This window comes from Eulemur rufifrons, chromosome 29 (assembly GCF_041146395.1).
Source record: "Eulemur rufifrons isolate Redbay chromosome 29, OSU_ERuf_1, whole genome shotgun sequence".
Classification (NCBI taxonomy): Eukaryota; Metazoa; Chordata; class Mammalia; order Primates; family Lemuridae; genus Eulemur; species Eulemur rufifrons.
Genome location: NC_091011.1, coordinates 73,666,540 through 73,688,059, shown reverse-complemented (window position 1 = coordinate 73,688,059; position 21,520 = coordinate 73,666,540). Strand labels below are relative to the sequence as shown.

Here is a 21,520-nt window from a genome sequence, read left to right as displayed (position 1 = left end):
TAAATTATTTTCTCATCTGAGTTAGAGTCCTAGGAATGGGACTGCTATGTCAAAAAATATTTGATGTCGATAACAATAAAAACAAAAAAAAATAGCTAATGTATCTAGCTAGCATACAAAATAACTAACATGAAATTCTTACTATGTTTGCCAGGAACATTTAATGTCTCAGTTTCTTAGTCTGTAAAATAGGAGTAAGAGTTCCTGTATTTGAGAGTTGTTTTGAGAAGGATTAGAGTTAAGATAATATAAGCACTTAGAACAGGAGCACATAGTAAGTGCTCTCCGTGCAGAAGTAGTGCTTACAGTAGTTACTACTACAACTACCATAATAATGATTGGTTCTAGTAGATTACCAAGAGGTGGATTGCTATTATCTTTGTAGTACTCACACTAGTATTCATTATTATTGGCAGTAGTACTGCTACTACTGCTACCACTACTACAATTCTTTTGACCTAGGCATCTTGTCCTGGGAATCTATCCTCTAGAAATAAAAGCACCAATACACCCTATTACGTGTACAAAAATATTTGTTGCCATATTACTAGTGTTATGGCACTTTTTGATTTTTGCCAATTTAAAAAGTTTAAAATATTAACCTCGCTGTTACTTTGTTTTGTACCTCCCCCACTACCAGTAAGCACAAACATCATTTTATATATATTTTCATATGTATCATTTCATTTCTTATTCATCCACTATTTCATATTTATCATCTAGGTTTGCCCCATTATTTTGAGTGTTGATTTCATTTATGTTATCTGTTGCTATAAAATAGTTAAATTTTTGTATGTTATTTTAAATATAATTTTCTATAGAATTTTATATGTTCTTTTTTTTGGATAGACAGAAAAGGTTTATTTACTTTTCCCTGGGGGAAGGAAAAAAGACCAGCATGGAGCTGGAAAGAGGAAGGATGTGCTGCCCCCAAAACCAGCTATTGGGGCTTATATGTTCTTTTATATTATTTTTTTAAGCATCTGCATTTCTTGTCTTGGTTAAGATTTTTTTCCATATGAACTTTAAGATTATTTTATTCAGTTAAAACTATCTGTTGAAATTTTTGTTAGTACATAAAGTGTATCATATGCTAACTTTGGGCAAGCTAGCATTATTTTTTTTTAATGTTAAAACAGTGTTTGCAGATCCTATATTTTATTTACAAGTCAGATCCTATATTTTATTTACAAGTCAGAAGGCTTGTGCTGGGCACATTCCTGGGCATCCTTAACATTACCCTCATGAAATTCTCATAACAGCCTTGTAAAATAGTTTTCTTTCTTATTTCTTTTTTTCTTTTTTTTTTTTTAGGTAAAAAAACTGGTACTCAGAGAAGTTCAGTTACTTACTAGTAAGTAGCAGAACAGGAATTGAAAGTCCAATTTTGTTTTTTATTCAAGTGCAGTAGAAGTTTTACTGCTGGAACCAGTGTGAATTTATTTGCAGTGGAAAAGTGAAGTAAACATCCTCACTAGGAAGGGATTAGCTGTCCACCTGCTCATTCCAAGTTCTCTCTAACAGTGCTTCTGAAACCTCACATTTGTGCATGTGAATCACCTGGGCATCTTGGTAAAATGCAGATTCAGATTTACTATGTCTTGAGTTATGCCCAAGAGTCTGCATTTTTTTTTTTTCATTTCTTTCTTTCTTTTTTTTTTTTTGGAGAAAGTGTCTCGTTCTGTCACCTGGGCTAGAGTACAGTGGCATCGTGATAGCTCATTGCAGCCTCAAACTCCTGAGCTCACGTGATCCTCCTGCTTCAGCCTCTCAAGTAGCTGGGACTACAGGCACGTGCCACCATACCCGGCTAATTTTTTTCTGTTTCTTATAGAGACGGGGTCTCACTCTTGCTAAGGCTGGTCTTGAACTCCTGATCTCAAGAGATCCTTGAGCCTCTGCCTCCCAGAGTGCTAGGATTACAGTCCTGAGCCACCCACACCCTGCTGAGAGTCTGCATTTCTAACAAGCTCCTCTGTGATGCCTCTGCTGCTGATCTAAGTGCCACAGTCTGAGGAGCAACTTTAATACTGGCTGTTAGTTCTTACTGGAATTATAGGTAGAGCAAACCAGTGTGGCATATGAGCCCCACTTCTTAAACCAGACTTTCATGTCCTATGGAGAGAGAGATGGTTCTTCCCTCTAGTTTGCAAGATTGAGAAACCTGCCCTCATTACCCATGGGGTAAAAAGCTGTAGCCTTTTACTCTTCACTCAACATTTTAAATAGATTTATTTTTATCTATTTTCACTGTATTGGTACCCTCTCCCCCTCTCTACTCCATTAGGATTTTAGGAAAAAGAAAAATAAATCTTAATCAGAAAAACACTAGGAACTCATACAATATCTTTTATTGTTCTGGGAGTTGAAAATCAAGCAGGATTTTTTTTTTTTTTTTTAAGTAAAGAAATGTATGTTGAGTATTTTTTTTTTTTAAGTATGATGCATAGTGTCTAAGAAGAAACACTCCACAGCACATTAAAAATCACAAATGCTCTGCATTCTCTTTTTTGCTAGGGATCCAGTCCCTTTAATTTGCCATGTGTTGAGTGTCTCTTCCACCTTCTGTAGAAGCAGAATTCTGGTACCTTTGTACTGGGATTGGCAGAGCGAATTGGGCCTTCTAGGTTTTCCATGAGTGTTGTGGGTTTGTAATGGGATGGGCACACAGGAGACCCTGCAGGTAGGTGAACTGCCCCGAGATCTCTTTTGAGACCACGATTTGCATTCTCTCCATGATGGATCAAGGGCATGAATTATTTTTACTTCAAATTTATCACACTTTTACTATAAAAAATGGCATAGTGTTTAAGGAACTGAAAGTTTTCTTTCTTTTTAAAGATGACTTCTGCAGCTTTATGATATAATTCTGTTCTTAGACGATGATTGGAATCACAAATGTGGATAAATATGGTTTTTTTTGAAAATTCCTGAAATTGGTAAACATTTCACATACATCAAATGTGTATTTCTTTATCATTTCCTAAAGGTATTATATCCCATCTGTGGTTTTTAATTCCCATTTCTCGCCATCATAATGGCCATTGTTTTTCATGAACTATTACCAAAGACATTGGCAATAGAGAGGAAATACCCTGATTAAATATGAAAAGAAACTTATAAAAGAATGCCTAAAAAAGTAGGCAGGAAATCTAGTTCATGCAGTTGGGATATATGTGAAGTACATGAAACAGCAGGAGGCTCGATATACTGTATCTTTTTCTCTGGCCATCTATATTAAACTGCAGGTGCTTGACCCATGCAGACCCTAAAGAGTTAGATTCTTGGCAAGTGGAAGTTTGCATTCACAGGATTATATTAAAGTAGTACAATTTAAATGGATGCCCTCAGTTTTATACTATGAATGGCATTCAAGTTTTCTTTAACTCTTCCTAAGGAATAGTGGAGAGCCCTTCAATAAATATTTGTGCTCTGTTAAAATAAACTTTAACCATGAAAAATTCCTTTGGTCTCAGGGCAAAGCTGATATACTTTTTTATACATCACAGCTCAGCTGAGCAAAGACTTGAACTACTGTATGCTTCTTATGGAATGCTTTTCTGAGAAGTACATGGAAGATTCTTTGTAGCACGTCCTGCTGTAGACTGAGCAATAGGCTCCTCACTCGTCGACTCCACTCAGGGAATAATCCTGAGCTGGGACATTGGGGAAGAGGAGTTTATTGCATTTGGACTGCACAGAAACTTTCATGTAGAATGAGGCATTTTATCCTTCTTTTACCTGTAGTGCCTATAGGGTGACCATGTCCTTTACCATGAAAACCAGGAAAATGTGGAGAATGAAGTGAAGGGATGTCTCTACCGAGAATTACGCCAGAACAGCAGAGGCTTAAAGTAGTTCTCTCCTGGTCAGAGCAGGTTGCATGGTCACCCTGTCTATATGGAAATATGATGCTCTGTAAAAACTATCAGTTGGAACAGCTCCAAGGTGCTATTGATTTATTCTGCTTTAACTAATTGATGTTCATGCTTAAATGACACCCACAAGTAATCTCTGGACTTCATTTGAGCTATCATTTATGTTGTCTGTTTTTTCACAGCAGTAGCAAGTAGTCTCATCTGTTTGCTCTCTTTTCTTCTGCCCACCCCTGGTAGAGGGAAGCCGGGAGGGCACTGCTGACAAGAGGCAGAGAGGAGCAGGCAACATGAAACAGACGGGTGACCAGGCTGTACTTACTTACCTTGCACTGCCAATCTCCAAATAATCAAAAATTGATCTTACCTTTACATTTTAATAAATAACAATTTAAATCCTTTTTTTTTTTTTTTTAAGAAGGAAAGCTTCTAGTCCAATTTCTCCATTTTTGAGAGGAGCAAACAAAGGTTCTGAAGGTTTGAATTACTGTCCAAGTTCTCTTTGTAGAGACAAAACTGTAACTAAGATCCATATCTCTCTTTTGCATTCTGCTCTTTGCTAACACAGTTGACATTAAAAAGAAGTTCAGGTAGGTGGTTTTAGACAGCTGTCACCCTGGAGCAGAAATTATTTGTGTCACTGTCATCTTATGTGAGACTATATGTTATATGTGGCAGACAGTTGAAGGATTTAAAAGCCTGCTTTTCGACGGTGACCTTACTATTTTGTGGAAATTATAGGTATACATTTCATAATAAATTTAGGGAATGTGCATACACATACTGTTCTGATTCAGAAAGCAACTTGATTCTAGACTTGTTTTTACATAATTAGATTCAAGCAAAACCAGGCCATGTCCCCAACGCTGCAAATTTCATATTTCTAAATATTTGTTAAGAGCTAGCATTTTTTAAGCATTTTACAAGACAGAATGTGGCAAATATCCTGCCAAGTAATATCTTAAATATATTTCTGTAAAGTAATACTTGTGTTATTTTCTAAGGATATCCTTGGGCTTCAGATAAATGTTGCAATACTAGAGAAAAGGTAAGGCACTATAAGCCTAATAACATATGATAACTACAATGTTCCTAATAATTTAGCCACTGTAAGTGACAATTGAAGAATGATTTTCATAATTATTTTGGAAAATTAGCAGAAAATACCATTATTAGTAAGGAGTTCTGAATTGCTCACATAAGTTTCAGTTCTAGGTTTAATAACATCAGGATTAATCATTGAGGTGACCTAGTCTCCTTTTAGTTTAGTTTCGTGCTCTAGGCATGCACGATATTTGTTGTTGCTGTTATCATTTTCTCAACCCCAGTGAGTGTGCAAAGCTTGGGAACACTGTTGTGAAAAAAACAGCATGACAGAGTAGAATGCAAAGTTTATAGTTTAAAAGACTTTTGAGAACACCCTAGCCAATTTCCAACCAGATATATAAATCTTTGACTTTGTCACTCAGCAAGCATCTCTCTACTAGAAAACTTCCAGCGATAGAAAGCTTAGTTCTTGTTAAAACATCTCTAATTTTGTTAAAGATTTCCAGTAGCTTATCTAGCAAGTTGAAATCATCTCCCTTTAATCTAATTATTTTCTCCTTCGTCCACCTAACATATATTGGGCCCTATGATTGAACCTGGTACTTTGCTGTGTGATGGGGAGAGAAGCAACGGTCTGTGCCCTCCACTGGGGTGAGACAGATGGAAAATAGGATGACTGCTCCATGAGGCCTGTACAAAGAACATCGAGAGAGAGGAGGTCTGTGGGTAAGGAGGGAGTTGGGAGAAAATCTTTACATGCCCTCTGATGTTTAAGCAGGGCTTGAAGGAGAAGTAGATACTGCTCAGCTCATGAGGCAAAGAGGGCTGGGGCAGGACGGCATTCTAGGCAGAGGGAACTGCGTGAGTGTAGAAGCAGTGGGAGACCTGTGTAGCATGTTTTGGAGACGTGCAAGCACTTTTGCTGTTGTCCCTGTACAGCATGTGTGTGGGAGGGAGCTGGCAGGAAACAGGGTTGAAGAGAGAGGTTAAAGGGTAGCTGAAGAGGGCCGGGCGTGCCCCTGCTCAAGAGGTTAGGAAATGGGAGTCGGGGAGGAGCCATGGAGGGCAGCTATAAGCAGAAAACCAAGGGTAGGTTAGAGGTGGACTCTGTGAGCTGGGGAGTGCCATCATAAAGGAATTATAATTGCCTGGCTGCAGAGGATGAGGATCTGAACTAGCTGGAAGTGACAGGAAAGGGGAGGAATTCACCACACGCCTTGCGGGAACACTCCGAAGGACTTCAGACTAATTATTTGTGGGGCTGAGGGAGAGGGAGAGGTTCAGGCTGCCTGCCGAGTTGCCAGTGTATGTGATTGAAGGATTGATTATAGCATTTACTGAGGTAGGAGAATCAGTGGGAAGGACACGCAGGTTTTGAGAGGAATGGAGGTGAGTTCAGTTTCAGAGATGTCAAATTGAGAATGGTCGCAGTGGTCTAGTCAGTAGCTTATCACAGAGCTTCCTCCTTTGTTCATTTGGTAGACTTTGAAATGTCTGAAGATTCCATTTCTGAACTGATTTAAGAGTAGTCTAATCTTTTTTTTTTTTTTTTGAGACAGAGTCTCGCTCTGTTGCCCGGGCTAGAGTGAGTGCCGTGGCGTCAGCCTAGCTCACAGCAATCTCAAACTCCTGGGCTCAAGCAATCCTCCTTCCTCAGCCTCCCGAGTAGCTGGAACTACAGGCATGTGCCACCATGCCCAGCTAATTTTTTCTATATATATATTTAGCTGTCTATATAATTTCTTTCTATTTTTAGTAGAGATGGGGTCTTGATCTTGCTCAGGCTGGTCTCGAACTCCTGAGCTCAAACGATCCGCCCACCTCGGCCTCCCAGAGTGCTAGGATTACAGGCGTGAGCCACCGCGCCCGGCCTAATCTTTTAAACCGACTGAGGAAGATCAAAAGAAAACCCTTAGGTCGCAGTGACTTGCAATAATAATGGGTAATGTATGTGAGTCTTATTCTGTTTTTTTGTCATATAGATTGTCTGTGAAGTGGGACTTATTTTTATAACAGTTTATAGGTGAGAAAGCTGGGACTTAGGAAAGACTAAATGGCGTGCCCAATATCATATAGCTAAAAGGGGGAAAGCTGGAATTCAGAATTCAGTGGCTTCCCACTGTCATTATGGTCAAGACCAAACACTTCAAAATGGCTTCCAAGACCCCACGTGATCTGACCCCTGCCTGCTTTTCCATTCTCACCATGTGCTAATTTCCCTTGAACTTTTCTGTCCCAGTGACACTTATAAGGTATTTAAAGACCCACATATAGCCAAGTAGAGGGAGAACACATAACCACAGATTCAGTCAAGGAGCCCATGGTCCTCTGCGTGTTTTAATAGGCTCTGCTATTAATTAGGTATGCTAAGGCATCAAATCAGGAGATGGTTTTTGAAAAGAGAGTTTATTGTACTCACAGATCCCAAAAGAGGGAGTACATGTCTCACTATGGGTGACCAAGAGAGGAAGCACCAGGGTTGGTCACCAGGCAGAGGGAGAGATGGGAACTGTGGGCAATTCTTTTACTGTGGTTTCTATGAGAAGGAATGGGTGAGGCGTGTAAGCAGGCTTCAGATTGGTCAGTTTGAGTAATTGGCCCTGGGGTGATTAGTGATAGGTGTACAGTGGCCCTGAATGTGAGAGCCTGATAAGGGAGGTGCGTGGGGGTGTCGACTCTGGATTGGTTGATTTATATTTGGAAAGTGCATTCCTGGGAGGTGTCTCCTTTTGAGGAGGGAGTGGGCAATGAGGGAGGCAGGGGCCAAGGCAAGGTAACATAGGCTATTATCAGGTTCTCCAGAGCAACATGTGTCTGGCATATGCATACAGAACAGATGTTAGAGCATCAGGTTGGCAGAAGCTAGAAACAGTACTAATACACTGTGGCTGACCCACTCGGTAACTTTTATGAGGTTTACAATCTGTTCATTTCCAACAGAAATGAGAATAATAATCGCTAGCCTAACTCTCCTCTGAACTGTGGTCTCAGGGTTCTTAACCTGTCTTAGGCCATTGACTGCTAGGGCAATCTTGTAAAACTTATGGGCCCATTTTCAGAATAAGTGTATTTAATGAGCAAAATAAAATGTATCCACGTATAAAGAAAATTAACCATGTTGAAATATAGTTGTATTTGCAAATTAAGAACCACTGCACCCCTGTTCACCAAAGAATATAGCTCAGACATTTAGACAGAGCTTGGCTTCTGCAGACTACCCACTGCCCTCTTTTGTTTATTTCTAAACTTGGGAAACAGTTAATGCCTAAGCCTGCAGCTCCAAAGCCCAAAGGCCTGGATTTGAGTCCCAGCTCTGCCACTTGGGGTCTGTGAGACCTTCAGCAGGTTACTTCACTATTCTATGCTTCAGGGCACTTTTTACAATCTATAAATATCTCCTTTGTATACTTATTGCTTATGCCTCCCAAGAGGCTCCATGAAGGCCAGGATGTTGTTTCTCTTATTTATTGTGAGTCTCTGATTCTTGCCTAGTACAAGGCATGTAGTGGGTGTTGAGCAAATATTTGTAATGCCTGATGGAAGAGTGAATTCCCTAGCTGATTTTCTAAGCAGGTAGCCGTACTACACTGTTCAAGAGGCAGTATAGCCTTACCTGTTCTGCTCACTTTGGAATCTTTATCCAGAAAACATGTTTCATGGCCACTGCTTGAGTCAGCACAGACTCATTCTTATCTTATATGTTCATTATATCAGCATTTGCAGCTAAAGCTGTAGCACAGAATGGTAATTGATGTTCATTAAGATGCTGCAAGTTGTTAAAAATCAGGTTAAGTTGGATTTCACTATATTGTGTTTATGAAGATAAGAATAAGGACAATTTGAAAAGATTACTATCAAACTAGGAAAGTCCTCCAGAACTTAGGGGTTAGTATGTTATGTAGCTTTTAGAATAGCTTTCCAGAAAGATTCATTCTCAACATGTTTTAGCTTTTTTTTAAATTTTTGAAATATGAAGAACTTAAAACATACGCCAAAATAGAAAGCACAGTATAATTAATCCGTAATTACTCATTACCCAGTTTCAATAATTACCAACATACCCTCTTCCACTTCTCACCCGACCCCCTCACTGGTCAAGATTATTTATTAAACCATATCTCAGTCATCATTATATTTCATTTATAATTACTTCAGTATATGTCTAGAACATAAGGACCCTTTAAAAAATAAACTTAATCCATCATACCTAACATGATAAAAATAATTTCTTACTGTTTCTAAACATCCAGTGTTAAAATTTCCCCAGTTGTCTCATAAATGTTTCTTTGCAGTTGATTTGTTTGAATCAGGATTCAAACCAGGTCAATATATTGTAATGGGTAATCTCTTAATCTCCTTTAATGTGTAACAGTTTCTCTTTCTCTCTTTTTCTTTTCCTACTTGCTAGTGTTTTTAATTGAAGAAACAAGGTCATTTGTTCTGTAAAATTTCTCATATTCTTGATTTTGGAGATTGCATTCCCATAGTGGCATTTAACAAGTTTAATAATATTGCCTTGTGAGTTGTATTTAACTCATGGTAGTTTTGAGCCCATGACCTCGTGAAGTGTATGTAACTCACATGTCTCTTCACCCTGGGAGCCGCGTGGACTATTTTTCAAGTTGCATATAACTCACCCTCAGAAAACAATAAAAAATAACAACTTTTTCGTTAAATTAGAAAGGATCATTTTGTTTTCGAAGTTTTTATTCTATTTTTTTTAATAAAACACTGTGGCCCCAAGGAAAAATTTTTTTTTCTAGTGAAGCAGTCAATGTATTAAATCTATCCCCTTTATTTCCTACAAACTGATAGTGCTGGAGGCTAGCTTAGGTTCAAGTTTGAGTCTTGGTAAAAATACTTCATAGGAATTGCTGTGTACTTCTGATTGCATCATGTTGGGGACACATTATGTCTGGTTGTGTCTTTTTGTGATACTGAGATTGATCAGTGGGTTGTCCTTTTGTCAGCTGGTTCTCTTCATCCTAAAAATCCCCCTCAGCCTTCCATGTGATGCAGGGGCTCTCAACCCTGCCTGTATGTTAGAACATCTGTAGAGCTGTTATATATCCCTGATGCCCAAGCCCCATTCCCAAGAATTGGTCCAAGGTAAACCTGGGCTCCATAATTTTTTGAGTCTTAAGTAATTCTAATGTACAGACAGAATTGAGAGCCACTGACCTGAAAAATTTGGCATCCACTGAGGATCTTTTCCTAGAGATCCATTATTCAGTAGGGGTTGTTAAATTATGATGCTCTAGCATGCTTTCTGCACATATCAGCAGAAATTCTTCTAAAAAAACTTTCATTAAGCTTTGGCTCTCCCTTTAGTTGTACAGGAAATGTAAGATAGATATAAATAGTGGATTCTTATTAGTTTTCTGAATAATGAGTATCCAGCATTCTACAAAGGTGGCCAGTGAGCTTTGTTTAAGTATTATGAGTTTATAGATTTTAACACATTTGGTATATTTCAAACAATTGCATTTATTATACTATTACCATTATTTTAATGCTCAAATGGTTTGAATTTTAGCCAATAGAAGCCATTCTAAATTAGTCGCTGTGACTTTTTTGACAGTGTTTCATTGCTCTAGTAGACGTTTTTAATTGCTTCCTTGCTCTTAAGTATGACAACATGTTTTAGGCTGAGCTTATATGTTTGATAATTTAGTTGTTCTGCAACCTCCTCATCTTGTGCAGTTTCCATTCTGAACCTGGAATCACCCAGGTTGTTAGGCTAATTTTAAAATTAAAATCTGAATTTTTAAGCTAATCCTGCAGTGAATGTTGCATAGATCGTTTGTAACCAGTTTGTGTTTTTTTCTCCCTAGTTAATGTCCATCAGTGTGTTGGCAGTTTCTGCTTGGATGAGGGACTACCTAAATAATGTTCTGACTTTAACTGCAGAAACAAGGTATGGGATTCTTTCATCAGATTTTCTCAGGTGCTGGCTCTTAGAAACTTTACCTTTAGCTGTTTATATGGTAGTGCTCTTCCACAGTCTTTTAGAGAACTGTTTGCTGCCCTAGCAACCTTTGTTGCAGACACTTGCATTTTCTAGCATTCCTGTTAAGGTATGCCACTGGTCCTAGAGGGGATCAGGTGGCAGTATGTTTATATAGACATTTCTAGGTATGGTGATAACCAGGCACCTTTCCTCCTAACTGTGTGTTAGCCATATCATATTTGTGTATAAAGGACAGCTTAGTTATTAATACTTTTCCCTAAGAAAATCACCTTGAGCTGCTTCTTCCTTCCATATTCCTGGGCTAATAAAAACCAAACCCCAGGATGCCATTTTCTTTCTCAGATTTCAAGGGTTGATCCACTAATATCAGAAGGGATAAATTACTTTTAACTTCCTCATCTTTGAACGGGGATTGTAATACATGCCACCTGAATTGTGGTAAGGATTAAATGAGATACATTTTTGTAAAGTCCTTGACACAGGGGAGCTTAGTAATGGTTCATTTTTATTATTATTTTTACTGGTTCTGGTTAATGAATTTTTTCTTAGTGTTCTAGCAAAAATCATTCCTACCTCCTTCTTTCTTTTAATGTAGATTGATTTCCCTTTGCTTAGCAGTCATTCACATTTTGAGGATCAGTTGTCGGGAAGCAGGAAAGTGGTACACAGGGAGTCAAAGATCACAGAAGAGGAAAGAGATTCCTCCCAGCTGGGAAATAGCAAAGGAACCCGTGTGATTTATTTAGGCTAAGGCTTTGGAGCTAATAATAGATTGACTTCTTATTGAGGTCACCTATATTATATTTTAAATGAGTTGAGGTAGGAATGCTACCACTTGTACAAAAAAAAAAAAAAAACTAAACTAAACAAATCAAAAACAAAAATAAAGCAAGCAAATAAACATAAAAACAATAGCACAGTGATTTTGAAAATAGCAATATGGTCCCTAGTTTTGAAGACATTATGATTTAAAGAATTATTAATATAAATCACAGTTGTATCTTGTGCTATGTCTTGGGTGCATTTTGATCATATTTTATCTATAATGTGACTTGACTTTTCTATTTTCAGGGTGGAGGAGGCAGTCATCTTGACTTACTTTCCTGTGGTTCATCCGGTCATGATTGCTGTTTGCTGTTTCCTTATCATTGTGGGAATGTTAGGATATTGTGGAACGGTGAAAAGAAATCTGTTGCTTCTTGCCTGGGTATGGTGTTTATATCTTCTCTTTATTGTAGTTAAAAAGACCAATCGGAAATGTATTATTTTTCCATCAGTCCACAAGATTAGGGAACAGTGGTAGCAGCAACAGCATCCTGTGAGAAGGGAAGCTTGCTTTCCGTGAGAGGTGATTTCAATACAAGTGTTTGCTGTACTCACACGATGAGGTACGGAAATACAGACACGACTGAATTATTTCACTCTGGCTGTGTGCTGACATTTTCATTTGCAAGTATGAGTTCTTTCTAGTGTCATTGACCTTATTACCACTCAAAAAGGCCCCTTGGGACTAGAACTGAGAAGTCATAATGGAACATTTTCTTTTTTCTTTCTTCTTTTTTAAAAACAAACCCCCCGTAGAAACCCACGTAGAAACTCAAGAGGTGAGGTAGCCGACAAAGGTTATAATGTTGGCACTGCCTTTACATAGTTTAGTGGACATAAGCAGGTCTCAGTTTCTATAATCTTATTTGTTGTTGTTGTTTTTAAACTCTGAAAGAGTTGGATCTAGATTACTTCTTAAATTCGTTTCATCATTCCAATTCTATGATCAGTCTTTTAGTTCAAAAATCGGCAAACTCTTTTTTTAGTATCAAAAATTTGAATCAATTAAAATGGCATTTCTGTACAGATTTTTAGAAGAACACTGAGAGTACAAACTACTGTGTATTTTATACATATGAGGTAGTGAGACTGCTAACATAATTGCAGATATGTAAGTCTGAAAAATTAATCCACTGAGTAGATGCCTTTCTTTGGAGTAGGGCTCAACCCTGGCTGTACATTAATTTCACGTAGGAAACTTAAAACAACTTGAGTGGTGTGTTGGTAAACTGGATCTCTGGGCAGACAAAAGCCTTGATTTTTAGCATTTGAGGATTTCCATGGGGTACATTCTCCCAGCATGGTTGATTTCAAGTTACCTACACGAAGTCACTGAATGTGGAGTTGGGGACAGCTGAGCACAAATTGGCTCTTAGGAGCCAGCTCCCATGCACTCGTGCTTGACCAGCTCCTGTGCCAAGCCAATTAAAACAGAATCTTAGTGTCAGGCTGAACGAAAGCTTTGCATTTCACAGGGACAACCTGTGTTGATGTATTATTTGGTTTCTTGGAGGATAACTCTTCAGGTCAGTGACTGCAAAACACAAAGTACGGTAGAAAATAAACCATACTCAGAGAAGGCGAAAAGTGCCTCCTGCCTTACTTCTCTCCACATGGGTAGGTATACAGTGAAAAGGAGAGTGGTGGAAAGTCTGGAATCTGATTTTGCAATTTATGATATTTGGGCAATAATTTAAACATAAACCAAAAGACTTACTTTATACAAACCTTCTATAACTCGAGAGATGTATAATGTATTTTAAACCTGAAATAAAAAGTCTTGGAATTCTTTTTTCAAACCACAGTCTTAACGATGATGTCTCACTTATATAACCAGTTTAAGTATGACTGCTGTTTTCCCTCCTCCTCCCCACTTTTATTCTGGAAGAGGCCTGTGCAGTGTGTTGTGTTGGGATGGGGTCAGGTATTTCATGGAACCACAAAAGCTTTTGGGAACACATTTTGAAAACCATTTGTGCATTCCACTTGGCTGCTTAAGTGTTAGTAAGACAAGTTGGAAAAAAACATAATTTGTTCTGCTTACTTTGAAGTAGGACAAATCATAGACTTGTGAATGAGAGTCTAGTTTGTGATACTGGAAAGAGCCTTACGCAAAAGTGGCATGGAAGACTGAGGTTCTCAGGGCCACTAACTTATCCATTCATTCATTCTTCAATCACTTAACTGAGCACATATATACTACCAGTGTGTGTGATACACAGACAATTCCACTGCTCTTTGATAAGACTTCTAATAGGGTTTACACCAGGTGCTTGGAGGCCAGAGAGGAAGAGCTCTAAGCTCAGCCTCAAGGGGTAAGTGGGAGGATGATGAGCATAGATTGATAACTGCCTTTTTCCATCCCCTCTTTGCTTGTTGCATATACTCTTTTCCATGAAGCAGCATGTTGTGCATTGCTGTTCTGTGTGTGCATCTACATCCTGGTTGTTGCTTCCTTTTGCTGCCTTTGACAGTTCATTCCCCATTGCCATTGGGCTGCCTCTTTTCTCCTGGCAAGTTTCTAGATCCTTACTCTGTCTAGACCCACCACAGCTTCTCCCTTGCTAAAGAATGATCTCTGGTCTCAACTCCCACTTATCCATCACTCACAACCAATCTGCCTCTGATCTGCTACTCAGGCAGTTTCTTCTTTGGCTTCCAGAAAGCCCCCTCCTCTAAACAGCTCCCAGGTCCTGTCAGTTTTGAATCTACAATCTTGGGAAATTGTCCCTTCTTTTCTATTCTCATTTGGAATGCCCAAGTTCAGGCTTTCCTAACTCCTTAACTTTCTTGCCTCCGTTGTCTCCTTCTAATCTACTCCACACCAGTGCTTCTAGGTTAATCTAATGCAACTGCAAGCACATTATTCTTCTGTTCCAAGAACTTGAGAAACTCCCTATTGGGTAAGAAAGTGTTTACACTTGCATCAAGTGTTCAAACTTGCATCAAGCCCTCGTCTAATCCAAATGTATTTTCTGATCCCTGAACAAACTTTTCTTGCTTTCTTCTTCCCTGCTTTTATTCTGAATGTCTTTTCAGATGAAAATTTTTTCTTGGTACTTCTGTTAAAATATTACCAGCCCATTAAAACTTATCTGCAGTGCTACCTCTTGAATTAATAATAATGGCAATGATGATGATGGTAATTAACATAGTTAACATTTCTCAAGTGCTTACAGTGCCAGACACCATAGAGTTTTACATGAATTTTTTTACATGAAGAGTTTTATATAAATTAATTAATTTTATCCTCTCCACAATTGTACTGAGATAGGTGCCATTATTATTCACTTAATATACATGAAGAAATGGGGCACAGAGAGGTTACGTGACTTGCCCAAGTCTGCACAGCTAGTAAAGGGAGGATCTGGTATTCAGACCATGGTAGTCCAGTTCCAACAACATTTGTAACAATTTGGCCATTTTACTCTATAATTGCAGACTTTTCCTAAGTGCTTACAAATGTGTCTTGCATTGTATAAAACATTCTATGTATGATTGTTCATTTTAAACCTGACAACAATCATCTGAGATAGGTAATTATTAAATAAGATTCAGAAAGGTCAGTAATATGCCCAAGGTCACTCAGCAATAATTGGATAGAGCTTGGATTCAGACCTCAGCGTTTCTGATTGCCAAGCCCATTCTCATAAGGGACTTTGCTGATTTCTCTAATAGACTCTTTTCAACCTCTGAAGTCCAGTGTACTTCCCCTATTATAAATTTCCTTTTTTTAATAATTAGCGCAAACTACTAGACTATAAACAACTTATTAATATGAACCATTCACCTGGCTCATTGCTTTAATAAATGTTTATTAAATTGAGTAATGGACAAAAAATTAGAAAAGTGAGAGTAGAATTGACCAGCACATCAAATTGAGGGTGGTACCGGGAAGTCAGTGGCAAGAGTGAGAATTTAATGGAGGAAGCTGTATGTTAGAAAGATTTGGACTCAGAGGAAATGGCATTTGGGCGGCAAATTAATGCAGGATGTGAGATGATATTAGGTCTTTGGCACAAATATTTGTAAAGCAACTCTCATAGTTTTTTGTATTTTGTGACCTTTAGCCTTTTATCCTAACTTAAAAAAAATTTAGGAAGTTTCTTACTTTTATTTTTGATGTAAATGTTTAAACAAACAGAATGCATTCATCCAACTTGTCCATTTCCCTGTATTCAAAGTTTTATTTCACTTTGAAGACCTGTAAACCAGATTAGTTTGAGAAAGCTATTATTTTTTTTTAAAGATAATTGGTATCTCTGAGAGCTGCCATATCTCTTGAATGATTATTAAAAAAAGAGCTGGCAGCTGGGCTGTTGTGCTAGTCAAACAAAAGTAAAAATGCCATTATTCATCAGACTGGTCAAGAAAAAGTGATAGAGCCTCCCTCAAAATAGATCTTTATAACCAACTTCCCACTATTCCCCCAACTCCCAAAAAAGTGGCAACAAGAAACCTCTGCAAGCTAAGAGGCCACCTATTGGAAAATATTTCTGATGAACCTTGGTCATGAATTTCTGATGAACCTTGGTCATGAATTTCTGATGAACCTTGGTCTTTTGAATTATAGATTTATAGATGTAAGTTGTTAAAACACTCTAAGGTTCCCAAATAAAATATAGCCCAATTAAATTGAATTTCAGATAAACAATGAATGATATTTTAGTATGAGTATGTCCCCTGCAATATTTAGGGAATGCATATACTAAAAAATTGTTTGTTATTTATCAGAAGTTAAAATTAAATAGGCATCCTGTGTTTTTATTTGCTGAATCTGGCAACCCTCCTCTCATTAGATTTGTTTTTAATAAGTGTGAAACTGTCATAGAGCAGAAACTTCTTTATATTTATATGAGGAGATTAAGAATAATTAAATTCTAATTATAATGGGAAAACAAGCCAAGAATGACTAGGAAAAGGAACTGGAATATGTCGTGACTTTCAAAGTAATTTCAGCAGCAGAAATTCCTTCTCTTTAAAAGAGAATTTGAAGGTAAATGGAAATTGATTTCAAGCCTTAGATAGGTACTTCCCAAGGCTTTAGCGGTAGACTAAATGAAATTCATTTGTTATTGCAATTCTACCTTGCTATTAACACAGGCATTAGGAAAGCGGTGCCAGCTCAGGGGGAATGTAAACAGATTGAACAGACATGTTTACAATGTCGACAACAGCTGAATGTCATCATCGGGAGATCATCATTTGTCAGACAGTGATGCTAATATATGCTCCTCTGCCAGCAAACCACAAGTAGTCGAGCGCTGGTCAGAAGTTAAGTTGGATGTACCTTACATGCTTAAAACGCCTGAATTATGCTTAAAGGGGAAGACTTTTTCCCCAATTTCATTATTCCAGAGAATTTGCATATGGCTGGTGATTGTGCGGAAACATTTTTAAAACTTTGTTAAAATATAGAGTGATTGAACCAGATCTGACTGATTTCCTTAACGGAAATCAAGTAAATTTTTAATGGCTGTGGAGAAATTTTCCCTCCTTAATTTTTTGTTTAAAATTATAATGCAAAACAGAAATGCCTTTAAATAGTACTGAATTGTCTACAGACTATCTGTTTAAGGTCCTCTCTTGTATAGTTATAAATTTTATAATTATGTAGCTAGTCATAAGTCATTAAGTTGAAATTAAACTATTTGGTTGAACCTCTTTATTATTTCATTTATATTTTTGGTTGATAGCCTAGCAACTTTATTTCTAAATGATTTATCATATCATTTACTGTATGTTCAGCATCTGCCCAGTGTTTTACATTTGTTTTCTCAGAAAATACTCATAGCAACTATGTTAGACTTATTTTACAAATGAAGGAAACTGGCATGCCCAAAGATACCCAGATGGTAGTTGCTGTCATCAGCATTCAAATGCACTCTACGCCCAAAGTCCATGCATGTTTCACTACACCACACTACTGTTATAATACATTTAGCTACAATAATTACTGACCTTATTTCTGTAAGATTTAACTATGCTTCATTTATTACTCCAAGGCATTCAGTAGTTATTTAATTTTTAAAAACATAATCTTTTAATATCCTTATTACAAAAAGAATTCTAAAAATTCTACTGTAGTTATCATTCTCTCATATTCTGTCAAAGGATCAAGCAGTTTCTCCTTTCCTTTCTCCCTTTCTCACTTCCCATTCTCATTTTCCTTCGTTTTTCCCTCCTTAAACAGGTATTGCGTGCCCAGTCTGTGATAGACACTTGAGAGAGACAAAAATGAAAGGGGAGAATAGAAAGAAAACAACAAAGCAAAATATAAAAGTAAATTTATAAATAAGTTACTGTGGGAACCCAGAATGAGGAGTGGTTAGAGACTTCCAGCACGTTTTATTTTGGATGTCAATGTTTAAACAAGCAGAATGCATTCATCCAGCTTGTCTGTTTCCCTATATTCGAAGTCTTTATTTGAGAGAGAGTCTTTATTTGAGCTGGATATTGAAAATGCATAAGGATTTTCTGGTGGAGAAAGGGAAGGAAGGGGATTTAATCCAACATGAAGAGTGTGTGTAAACATGGAGGAATGAAGGGACGTGGCAAGTTAGGCAAAACTTAGAAATTCTGTATGGCTGTGGGGTCTGTGTCCAGTGAGAAGAAGATGAAGTAAGTCCAACTGTGAAGGTCTTTTTGGGAGAGTCTGATTTTATCCCTTGGGATATAGAGAAACAATGGGTGTTTCCAGCTTGGAATGAATGATAATTCACATTTAGGGCAGGAGACAACAGGAAGTCTAGTTAGTGATTACACTGTAGCCTTCAGAAGCCATGGATAGGGTATGAACTAAGACTTTGGAAGCTGCAAGAAGGTGGATGAAAACAGTAGATCTTGCTGAGGTAGAATTATGGATAAAGCATTTACATGATAGTAATATTTGCATTACTTGACATCAGGAAATAAGGAATCACTCAATATTTATACACTTTTCATATAATAGAAACATATGTCTCCAATAGATGCACTTTATTTTGACTTGCTAACTAGAATTCTTTAAAAGCTATGGTTTTTAAAATTTTATTTGTGATTATCAAATAATAATTGTATATATTTATGGAGTATACAGTTTGATGTTTCAACAATATTTATGTACATTGTGGAATTATTAAACCAAGATAATTAACACATCCATCACCACACCTACTTTTCTGTGGTGGTGAGAACATTTAAAATCTACTGTTTTAGCAATTTTGAAATATGCAGTACATTATTGTTAACTATAGTCACCCCTCTACTGGGGACTGCAGTAGAGCAGCAGTCCCCAACCTTTTTGGTACCAGGAACTGGTTTCATGGAAGACAATTTTTCCATGGACCGGAGGTGGGGGAGGTTGAGGGGTCGGGGGAGATGGCAAGTGATGGGGAGCAGCCGTAAATACAGATGAAGCTTCGCTCACTCACCTGCAGTTCACCTCCTGCTATGCTGCCCGGTTCCTAATAGGCCACGGACTGGTACTGGTCTGTGGCCCTGGGCTGGGGGACCGCAGCAATAGATCACTAAAATTTATTCCTCCTAAGTGAAACTTTCTACTCTTTGACCAACATCTCCTTTTACTCCATCTTCTCTCCCCCAACCTCTGGCAACCACCATTCTACTCTCTACTTGTATGAGTTCAACTTCTTTAGATTTCACATTTAAGTGTGATCAGGTGGTATTTATCTTTCTGCCTGGCTTATTTCACTTAACATAATGTCCTCCAGGTTCAACCATGTTATAACCAATTTATCATTTATCTTATCATTTATCATTATTCACACATGCCTTTCTTTCTCTGAATGTTGAGCGTGACTATGAATCAGGTTATAGCATTCACAATGAATAGTGTTCTTACACTTTTTTCTTTGGAAAAAAATATTTTTGGTTCAGGAAGAAAGTGTATTTGCTTGAATATATTTATCAAAAAAAAAAAAGAAAGAAAAGAAGAAGCCTGTTACTTGTAATAAATATTTATATAAGTGAATTTGTAAAATTTGAAGGAATTATTTTCTTTAATACTTTTTTTTAACAATTAGGATTTGTGGTTATTCTGGAGAATATACAAAAATAAAGTGCACATCTCATTTGAAAATAAAAGTAGAACGATGAAAAGAATATGTTTGGAAGGAAATACTTTCACAGAAATCAAGTTATAGATAGGTTCAAAAGTTATTGGCAGATATTAAAGTATGAGTTTTCTTTCTTCCTAATCGGATGTCATCTTTTTCAACTCCCAGTTTCCTAACTTGTTGTATTGTAAAAAGTCTTGCTGTAAGGACGCCTTCTGTACTGAATTCATGCCCCTCTTGTGTTTGGGAAGGATCTGGACACATCTGGTGTGAGGTCTGAGTGAGAGGCACGATCTCGGTTAGAATTGAGTCTAGTATTATATTGGCTGTATTGCTTAGAATATTTCTAAGGCACCTTCCTATTTGTGTTTTCATGTACAGATTTTGGTAATAAGGACCCCTGCCTCACATTCTGAGGAATGGCCCAATAACCTGTAGAAATAGCCTCTTCAGAGACCAGTAACACCCTGTAAATCTTCTGAGATAGGGCTGAGCTTGCACACTTTAGCTGACCCAGCTTACGAGGCAACAGAAGCCATACACATGGTGACCTCTCTAACATGTTTAGCTGTTTTATTGACTTACCCTTAATGCTTTACCTCTCATGAGATAGATCATTAACCCTGGGAACTCGCAGCCGTCAGCTAGACCTGCAGATCCTGGCATAATACACGTCTCTGTCTAGTAGTTTGAACAGCACATGAAGCAAACACTTATAATTTGAACTTTACCAACATCTTTAATAAGGAAATTAGCTCAGCAATTACCAGTGTAAATCAAATTGAAAAGGGGAGTAAATTAAGATACTTTTTAAGAAATAATCTGCTATATTTATTAAAGTATAAGAATGAACAAAAGGTCATAACATACCAGTACCTTCTTACCTAAGCTTGAATTTCTGCAGGTACTGAGTAGGTAGAAGACTATTTCTTCAACACTTGGTCTGTAGTTCTAACTTATTTTTCCTAAATTTGACTGAACTCATTGTACTTATGATTCTTAAAGGAGAAGATATTTAATGTTGTCTTTTCTTTTAAAAATCTGTAGAGAGATATTTGACATGGTGAATTATTGGCCTTCAGAAATGACCACGCCTGTGTCTGCTGGGACAGCATTTTGAGAATTGGCTAAAACAGAGGCTGTGCGTCCATATGTGTTTTAAGCAGCAACTACTCTTGGGCTGTTAACATTTTAGTCCCCAGGGATTCTTAACAGAAGGGCGGCTGTTCCATTATCCTGTACAAATATTTGGCACTGGAATTCCCTTATTTACTAACTATAAGTAATGTAATATTTTTAAACCTCCAATCACCAGGAAAGGAAAAATAAACAACTGACATAAAGATACTTAGCACTGAAAGCTTGCAGAGTTTAGTCTTTGACAAGATAGAGACTGGAGTTTATCATTTATCATTTAGTGAATGCAGGCCTTTAATCAAACTTTTTGTTTATTAAAAGTGTTGGCTATGTGGCATGTAGATCGGAGTCAAAAGGCCCCATGTTTTTAAAATATTAAAATGTCCAGTAAAGTAAATCTTGAAAGTTTTTATTTTGGGGGAGATGAATCTCAGGTTGTATTAATTTTTCAAGATAAGCCAATCTGACTTCTGTAGTTTTACATTATGTTGAATGTTTACTTGGAGAAAAAAACTATCTGAGTTTTTAGTTGTAAATTAAGAGAATAGTAGGTTAAAATAACTTTTACAGTGTTTATACTTTTTACTTTTCTCAGTATAACATATTCT

The 21,520-nt window shown here is 37.4% G+C and overlaps 1 protein-coding gene across 2 annotated transcripts in view; it reads left to right on the top strand.

The window, feature by feature from the left end:
• TSPAN12 (tetraspanin 12) overlaps window positions 1-21,520 on the top strand; it is a 60,454-nt gene that overhangs the window by 3,563 nt on the left and 35,371 nt on the right. For both annotated transcript variants that reach the window (XM_069461572.1, XM_069461571.1), the window contains 2 exons: window positions 10,757-10,839; window positions 11,965-12,100. In XM_069461572.1, the coding sequence (XP_069317673.1) occupies window positions 10,757-10,839; window positions 11,965-12,100 (219 nt within the window). The remainder of the gene's footprint in view (window positions 1-10,756; window positions 10,840-11,964; window positions 12,101-21,520) is intronic.